This window comes from Anneissia japonica, unplaced genomic scaffold, assembly GCF_011630105.1.
Source record: "Anneissia japonica isolate Jap-2015-1 unplaced genomic scaffold, ASM1163010v1 scaffold287712_len2945570_cov188, whole genome shotgun sequence".
NCBI classification, from domain to species: Eukaryota; Metazoa; Echinodermata; class Crinoidea; order Comatulida; family Comatulidae; genus Anneissia; species Anneissia japonica.
Window position 1 is genome coordinate 2,681,919 of NW_022704401.1, and position 9,850 is coordinate 2,691,768.

Here is a 9,850-nt window from a genome sequence, read left to right on the forward strand (position 1 = left end):
ATAATATGTATACTAAGCCTGAAGGTGGCGCTTTACTACGACGGCCATCTTGGATGGTACACATACATAACTCTGCATTGCTGCGCCATCTTGTCAACACTCTAATTGTTTAATAGCTCTATGGACTACTCATACGATAGAAACAAACGTCGTATGGAAATAGTGTAAAAATGCAGATCTAAATGAAAAAACGATGTATTTCAGCAAGTATTAAAACCTTTTTGTTTTATTTTAGGCCTTCTTCAAAATACCTATGAGACAACAGTTGATTTTTTTGGCGTAAAACCAAAATAGTTTCATGCATGCCGACCGGTTAGCATGAGCCCTGACTGAACTCTGCAGAAAATCCACATCGAACTTCGCATCGCGATGTAAAACAAAATGTCGGAAACGCATGCGCATTTGCATAAATGTCTACACACATACGCACACACATACTACACACAATAAAAAACAAAAGAAATGTGACAGAGTGATTACAATAGTTCCTATTGCATTACATGCATAGGAACTAATAAAAATGGATTCACAAGTAGAGGGGAGAAGACTCAGATTCATACATACAAAAATCTTACCAAATGTGACAAGATGTAACCAAAAGTAACATTTTACGGCACGTGTGAAAGTACCTATCCTTGTAAAATCTCGGAATGCCTCGGTAATCTTTACCAGCTTCGCTGAGGCTGGTAAAGCTTCCGAGATGTAGCATGGATGGATCTGCGCATGCGCAGGAATTTCAACACAACAATCTACTGTGTTTCTCGGGGTTCTTTGAATTTTCTTCCTTCTGCAGACGACTCCGATCCACTAGAAATAGATAGGCCTAGTTTTTCTCAATGATGGATGAATTACAATTGTTATCGATGTTAATTAGTAATGGTAGAAGAAGATATACATAAATGAAGGTGGGGATGGTGTTAGTACCATTACTAGTATTATCAAGAGTCGACAGAAACGTCGGAAGCAAGGCCTAATTTAGTAGTAATAGTACAGCAGTTGTTCAGGGCATTGATTGCTTCAAATGTTTACTGTGAAGGTGAGTTCACCAATCCATCTGTGACAGGGGTTCTCAACTAGGGCTAGGCTAGGCCTATATTGCAGTAGGGGAAAAAATGATTCATTGAATAAACACTGAATAAATTTTACACAACCTTGGCATTACAATGCTTTATATCTTGGTACGAATAACTTGGGAGATGGCTCGGTTACAATTTGTTACTTTTTGTTAAATTTAACTTCACGTGTGAATCGGGTATAAGATCATCTCTTATAGAAAATTGAAGGCTATCACGAACATACATGGCAACGCCACCACCGTCCTTGTGCATTCTGTGGTTAGAGACAAAGTGATAATTGGGGAGTTGGATCAAGGGATTGTCGAATTTGAGCCATGTTTCATTTACCCCAATGATGTCGAAAGTTATGTTAAGTGAGTTTAAAAGTTGTTTAATTTGATCAAGGTTTTTCAGAATGCTTCTGCAATTAAAATAAATGGTGGAAAAGCAGTCATGTGGCATACTGACGGGGAACTCACTGGGTTTATAATATTGGGATGTTCTAGGATTGTTATTAGAAAAGAATTTAGTGTCTGTGTCAATTTTGGAGGTAAAGTCATCAGAGTTGTTTAAAAAAGGAGAGAAAAACAAGTTTGAGAGTCGGTCATGATCCAATACACTGCTAAATGAACTGCAATTAGACATATATCCCTTGTATCCTTTGGCAAAAGGCACTATATAAATTTCTATATTATTATTATTATTATATAATAAATATAAATAAAGAAAACAATACAAAAATAAATGAATATAATAGTTTTTTTTAAAAAGAGGAAAATGAAGGGAAAAAATTCGGGTTTAACGAACTGAAGTGTACAGATTAAGACAAATCGAAAACTGCAAGAAAACATTAGCTGGAGTATGGTATTCATTGAATCTCTAATAATAATAATAATAACAATAATAATAATAACAATAATAATAATAACAATAATAATAACAATAATAATAATAATAATAATAATAATAATAATAATAATAATAATAATAATAATAAGTAAAAATTGTGGATTCTTTTGTGTGGTAACACTGTGCCTGTAATTGCAAGCTCCCTCAGGTCACAGAATTCGCACAACCTGCAACCATTGTTATTCATGCTTCCTAGACCGTTTTTTTCCCATTACTCTGTTATAGCCTTCATTTTTCCCTCCGACTTTTGAATTCATGTCTCTGGCTATGACTAAAACATATCATGCTTATGTACAGCATCGATAATTTCCTGCAGTTTTACATAGAAATCGTCTTTGTATTCCTCATCTGCATCCTCCGTGGGGGCATATGTATGGATAAAGGGTCATCTTAATGTAGTTAGAAAAAAATCTTGCTTTGATTATTCTCTTGCTTATTGCTGTCCAGTCAATTAATGCTCTCTCTGCTTCTTTTGACATTAAAATTGCTACACCTTCTCTATGTATGTCATCATCTCTTCCAGAATAGACAATTGTCTCCCCTGTTGTTAAATTTACCATTCCCCATCCAGTGGCTCTCGCTGATTCCAAGTAAGCTTATGTTTATCTTGTTCATGATATTCGCTACTTGAGCTAGGTTCTCGCTTGGTAGAGAGTCCTTACATTCCAATTTCCAATTTTTATATGTTTCTTTAGATTCACCATTGATGTAATAAGCCTCTGGGCTTCCTCACGACTTTCACCCAAAGGCGTCATTGTACCATTTTGGGGTGTCACGGCTCTTACAAGGTTTAAACTTTCGGCATTTCTGTTTCTGGTTTCTGGTAATAATTTGTTATTTTATGAGAATGGGAAAGCCCTTTGCCCAACCCCGCAACCTGGAGGACCTTGGGGGGGGGGGGCACTCTAGGTCTGGCTCTTACCTGTCGACCTTTTAGGCATGGGTGACTCTAACAGGAGTACTAGACTCCAGCCGACATAGCTCTTCAGGTCAAGAGAGCACGCAAACATCCTCACCACGATAAGGTGGTAGCCCCATTCATCACATGGGCTAACAGTGAACTTAATCATTGTTCTACTCATAGTGACAATCCCCTTCACACAACAAACATACACACAAGATGCTCTACATAAACTAAAGCCTGGTTCACGTCGAAGTCACTAATCTATATCTTGAAATATGATACGATTTTCCCTAGTTGTGTTCGAGTTAGAGCCAGATAAACAGCCAGCCAGCTTCGAGGCCGTTGACGTCACACAGTGGAAAGGCTTGTTTAATAAACATTACTGTATTTTACGAACCTGTAGTACCAAGAGGTATTCGTCAAAAAAATTGACAAATTCGTATTAGGTGTCAGTTTCCACTACCTAGCCTAGCTATCCTCTGCCATTGATATATACTAAAGCGACCAGGTAGTACGAACCAACCGACAGTGCAGCAGCGTGGTCTACCGCAATAGTAGTAGATTACTAGGCCCTAGCTAAATTTATCTTCGATAAAAACCAAATTATTTTAATCGCTAGCATTCTCCCATTTAACAAAATATTGTTTTATTTCTCTTAAAAGTCTGTATACTTTATAGACCCTTCTGTCGTGTTCTTTTTTTTTTTGCAGTTTTTAGATCGCTGAATTGTGTTGTTTACATTCACTTCGTGAAAATCTAGCTTCGCGGTGTCAAATAAGTTGCTGACTTTATTTTGTCATCGTAAACATGTGCGCTAATTTTAACGACTGGCATTGGTGGTAGTTCGTTGAAACTGAATTAGCGATTATTATGGCAGAAATTGAAAAAATTGAATTGTCAATAAATAAGTACAACAAATCTGATTTTATTATTAAGAAAAATATACAAAATGTACGCAATCAGACTTTTTATCATTATTACTTTGTCGATGATCAAAAAGCAAAGGTCATTTGTAATATCGTCATTCGTAAAACAGACGTTTGCTGGGTTTTTACCCATAATATTACAAATGATTTCTGAAAACCAGACTAATGAGACTACTTTGCTGCTGTTGTACAGTAGTACATTTTTGCCAGCCAGAGGATGATAGTGGTATTGTAGTTCTTAGATTTTTAAGCTATAGTATTAATCAACATTAATCTTTAAATGTTTAAATTTTTGATTACATTTTAGTAGATAAATGTACACAAATTATTTCCATTAATATTTTACATAATATTTTGAATTCTGTAATTGCATATCAGAAAAAAAATTATAATATTATCACTAATACATCTACTTACAGATGCTGTGGGCATAGGATCCCCCATCAAGAATCCTGGTAGGAAGGCAGTACCAGAGTGTGGTATGCTACTTGATGATGGGGAAGATACAGCCATTGGTTCAATTCCAGGATGACTACCATGATAATCTATATAGAGAATAAACAAAACATATTTTTTTCAGATAAGAGTCATGTCTGTACCAAGTTGGCTTTACCTTGACTAGCCAGGCCTAGGCTGGTCTTACGCTAGGCAGAGACTTACACTAGGCCTAGTTATTAGTGTTACAATACCTGCACGAATGCTATACACAGATATCAGCTCCCATCAGATCTTGATCCATTTTGGTGTATTTGGACATTACCTGTAGCATGCATTTAGGAAATCAGAATGTAATGTATTCTTTCTGGATTTTTGTTTACTTGATGTCTACCATTTCTTTTCTGCTTCTCATTTTCAAACATAAACATTTTCTGGAAACTGTCATTATTTATCCTCACAACGTGACAATACCAATTAAGCTGGAGATTTTGAACATATGACTTCAAATTCGGCATTTTGGTTATTCTATAAATATCTTTATTTGAATAGACGTACCTCTAGTCTATTTCATTACCGTCCACATTTTCGTTTCTTTTAGGATTTTTTTTTGTCTAAAGCCATCTAAAATCATCCGTCGCAGGGACATTTTTAAGTTCACCATGCTTGGCACCCATACGTTTCTTCTACAGATTGCATTTAGAAAGATGAGTCTGATTTTAAGTTTCATCTATTAGTTTTTAAGGAATCGTTCATGTTCAATGAATGCTCCAATAGCACAATTTTCTTGATATTGCAACTCAATAACTACCCGTCCTGAATGAATTGTAAGCGATCTATGATCCAAGGTATTTGAAAGATTTAACCTTCTTCAAAGGGTATCCATTCAGAGTGCAAATGGATTCAGGATACTTTACTGATGGATCACCACTTTGCCAGTTCATGATCTGTTTTCTGAAGACTTAATGTCATACCATACTGATCTAATAAACTGAGTACAGTATTTCTTAGGCCTCTATTAAGATCTTCCTTTGATTCTGTCGGAATGCTCAAATCGTCTGCATGATCCAAGCTACTGCATATAATGTATTCCAAATAATTTTGCTTTATAACACATTTCTCTATTGGTTTGAATATATTTGGTGTAAACACCAAGGATAGCCCATGAAAGTCAAGAAGATTTATTTCCACTGAGTGGGATCCTTCTGGTGGTGATTGGGCAGTACACCGGGAGACAATCCCCTACTCTTTTCCAAAGAGTGTATTGCATTCTTTAATGTGCACATGGGCCATAAATGCACACGACCAACGGTTTAAACCCAAATTTGGGCCGCGAAACATTTTTGGAGGGCCGCGAAGCTGTCTGGAAATTGAAACACCACACAGTTCTTGATAACCGAATGGCTATGTGGATACTTTATTACTAAACATAATACCTGTATAGTAAAGTAGTCTTTCAAAGTTGCGGAGTAACAGAGTGTGCGTAAAAGTTTTTGGAAGGAGAAAGCTATGACGTGTGTGGCTGAACCGTGTTTGGTTGAATCATGGTAAAAAAAAAATCAACAATTGTGTGGGGGGGGGGGAGAAACACAATGTACGGTATTATTTATTTAATAAAATAATATTTAATTTGTATACAATGAAATTTTATCACTGAGAAAACAGATAATGAAGCCAAAATATTGTATGTCCATGGAGGCTTCATGATCAAAAGTTATTGCCAGGATTTGTTATGTTGGTCCATGGCGCGGCTGGGCCGCTGGGCCGCGGTTTTCTGCCTGGAATCGTAAATATGCCGTGAAGTAAAAAGTTTGCGGAAAGCTGGTTTAAAGGTCTCCTCTGAAAGACGGTGTGCTATTGTAATTTGTGTTTCAGCCCTCCAGCTGAAACACAAGGAGAGGCAGCGCTGAGAATTGAACGGGTGCAGGTATACAGTAAGACTTGTACCACCTCCTCGTCATCTAAAATATTTTCAAATGGGTTTAATCCATTGGCCTCGCCTCTCGTCCATCACAACCCCGGAGAGCTCACTTGCATACCAACCAAACAGGAGGCTGGTGCTGTAGCCACTTCGAAACACGAGACACTTGTGCTACCTATTTTACTGAAAATTATTATGGACTACCATTTAGACGAAATCGCACTGTGCTCTAAAAAGGCAACAGGAAAAAGGCCATTCAATCAGGCCAGAGAGGGCACAATATTTGTACTGGTTCCTGGTAGTAAACAGTTTTACTGCGAGATTTAGCACATAAATCTTCAATGAATTCTTTACTGTACTGCATGGGGAACCAGTCAATTCGAGTGGATGCCACTTTGAGCGAATGCCAGTTTGAAGATTCGAGCAGAATTTACTTCGAAAGGATGCTAGTTCGGGTGGAAAAAAATTCACTTGTGCGAACAGCAGCCTGTGCAAGTTACTTACGAATTACTTTAAAATTCCTATTTTGAGCTAACAATTATGCATTCGGCAGAGGCTCAAGCTTTGCCTGGGAGCCAGGGAAAAAGCCCAGGTGGGTTCCAGGGGAGAAGCCTATAGCTAGATGTATAGAAAGTCATATTTAATTTAGTTTTAGTTAAACAATTTACAATTAAACATACCTACGTTCATAAAAATAATGCTTAGTCATTGTCATTGAACTATAGACGAATGGTGAATAGTGGAGAAAATTGGTATGATGTCTGTTACTGTACTGTTGATAGTCTGGTCACAGGGGCAGATCCAGAATTTTCCAAACGGAAGATGGGGGGGGGGGAGCACCATAGTTTCAGAATAGATGAGTAGACATAACATTAATATGCATTGAAATTTTTAAAATTTAGTAACAAAAATGGGAGGGGGCATGTGGCTCCCCGTTCCCCCTACTGGATCCACCCCTGTGTCACACTACTACACCAATGACTGTATTATTATTAATCCTGGCATCAGTTTTTTTGTTCTGCTTGTTTAGTGCCAAAGCTAAAAAGGTCGCCTAATATGCCTCAGAGGTTACAGATAATGTATATCCATGTACATAGCTAAGTCTTTCCTTCCTGATTCCAATGTTCACTAACCGCGAGGGGTCTACTATCAACTAAACACAAGTACATGCTGATCTTAAACCCTTATATAGGGTGATTTTTTTGTGTCGAAGTCTATTATCAATAAAAATTTACACAAATCAACTTAATGTGTATCGTAATTTATAATAAGTGTTAGCGTTATTTTTCGTTTGATCGCCATATTCTGCTTCGCTTCAACGTGGTTGCATGCTTGATTGGTTTTCAATGCCGCTGGCATAACCTTGGTGGGTCACTGAATGCTAAAAATAAGTGCTAACTTATGCAGCGCCCCCTAAACTGCGTCATCCAATCAGAGGTGAAGTCAAAGTGTCATGCGCAATTGTTTTTATGAAATTGATAGCCTTAAGTTGGGACCGCTTGGTTTGCCTTAGCGTGAGAATGAATGCAAAATGTGAGAAAAGGATACGTTCCTTAATAAAGGAAACACACTCATGAACTTTTTTTTATCAGTTTATTAAACAAATGAAATCTAGGCTTATTGCAATTAATTAATTAATGCGCTATCGGCGTGTCACACGATCAACACCAACATCGTACACGTGGTGTTGTTCTGTGATTGATAGTTGTTATTACTACAGTCGATGTGTCTCCAGTGATTTATTTAACGTATTTCGTCAATAAATCGTTTTAAACTGGCCGTCCAGTTTTCAGAAGGTAATTTTATTGTTCCAGACTTGAGAATTTGGCCGGAATTCGGAATTGGGAGATCCGGTTTTCGGAAAGTATTTTAATACAGTAAGAATAGGAATGATAGCATTGTGTAATACAATGTTCCCGACGGGTATTTGGACCTGTTCAACCATGAAGCCTTCGTGGTCTAGTGGTTATGACGCTCGCCTTGTCAGCGAGAGGTCGCAGGTTCGAATCCCGTCGGAGACATTTTATTACACAATGATTTTTCATAGGACTTTATTCGTTGAAAAGCTACAGGGTAGCCTACGATGTTTCATCATGTCCTTATTAAACACTGTATATGTACCTTTGATGATTTATATTATATTTATTCAACAGTGTTAACGGCTAACTTTCTTCAATATCATATATATTATATCGGTATTGCAAATCACAACATTTTTGACTTATTTTGAAAAACCCAGAAAATTAGGGCGTGCGTTGGATAGTAACTTTTATAGATGTACTGTAAGTATTACATACACCTACCAATATCAAACAGTGGTACTTGGAAAAAAAAACTAACAATATTTTGAAATTCTGACCAATTCTATTTCGGTAACGGAATTACACAGAAATTTTCAATTTTAATTTTGATCACGGAACATTCCGTCTGAAAACCAATTAACATTAGTGACTGGTATCACAGTCTGGACATAAGGAAAAAAGAATTGGATGTACTGTAATCTTTGTGTACTTGTAGAAGTGCATCATATGATTTTTAGCTACTGTACTTTAACCAAGTACAGTAGGCATAGGCTGTTGCAAGTTTTATTTTGTTAAACGGAATTACACAGAAATTATCAATTTCAATTTTTTTCAAGTAACACAAAGTTCTGTCTGAATATTATAACCAACTAACATCAATGACTGGCATCATAGTCTGGACATAAGATGTGGCTAAATTGTTAAGAAAGTTTGCTGCTCATATATCTGTGGTTAATTGTATTTGTATGGTTTTGTTTGGAAACGGAATTACACGACACAATAATGGAGTTACATGTCCGATAGAACATGGAGGTGGAATAAAATATCAAACTATCCAAAAACAGTTTGTTGATAGTACTGTATTTAGTGTACTGTAATTTATAGAACTACATCATATGATTCAAAGCTAATTTAACTACACTACAGTAGGCATAAATATTAGGTGTTGCACCCGCACTTGCTGCACCCACAATAATCCGAAAAGGCTATTCTAGAATGCCTATCCATCTATGGTTCACATAGCTCGGTACTATGCAAGATCTATCCACAATCTATGAATGTTGTCAATTGGCCACACAAATTAACAAAATTCAATTATTCTAACAAACTTTAGGGTAAACTTGTCATTGTGACTTTCAAGAACCTGACCAACAAATTTGTTGGCATTCTTCTGGCAAAAGTACTCAACAACCACCTACTTCAGGTCGGATATATAGACAATTTATTATCACTTTTGACTATAAGCCTAACATTACTTGTACCATCACAGGGCTTGAAATTAAGGGTTATTTGGTCGCATTTGCGACCTGATTTTTTCAACTTTGTCGCGCTCAGTGCAACAAGGTCATTTGATAGCGCGAGTAGATTTTTTAAGCGGCAGGAAGGTGAGTTTCCCTCCAAATCCCAATTATTTACAACTTGTACAGCCCATTATTTTCAGTCAGGCAGTACGCAAAACATGTTATCATTCATTTTACATGTACTGTATCAACCAATCAGCATGACCTAGACTGTTACTGTTAAAGTGTGACGTCGTACACTAAAACCGTGTCGATGTGCGCTCATCTTATTCTTGGTAAATAAGCGATCACCGTCAAAGCGAAGGAGACTGGTATAAAAACATCGGATTGCTCGATTTTTTACTACTTTATTGAGTGCTACTCTTACCTGTACCTCCT

General features: G+C 36.9%; 1 protein-coding gene across 1 annotated transcript in view; it reads right to left on the reverse strand.

Annotated features, from left to right (window-relative positions):
- LOC117104658 (nucleoporin NUP35-like) overlaps window positions 1-9,850 on the reverse strand; it is a gene marked incomplete in the record, with an annotated part of 36,903 nt that overhangs the window by 15,857 nt on the left and 11,196 nt on the right. Inside the window, 1 exon segment of the mRNA XM_033245540.1 lies at window positions 4,212-4,339. Within this exon segment, the coding sequence (XP_033101431.1) occupies window positions 4,212-4,307 (96 nt within the window).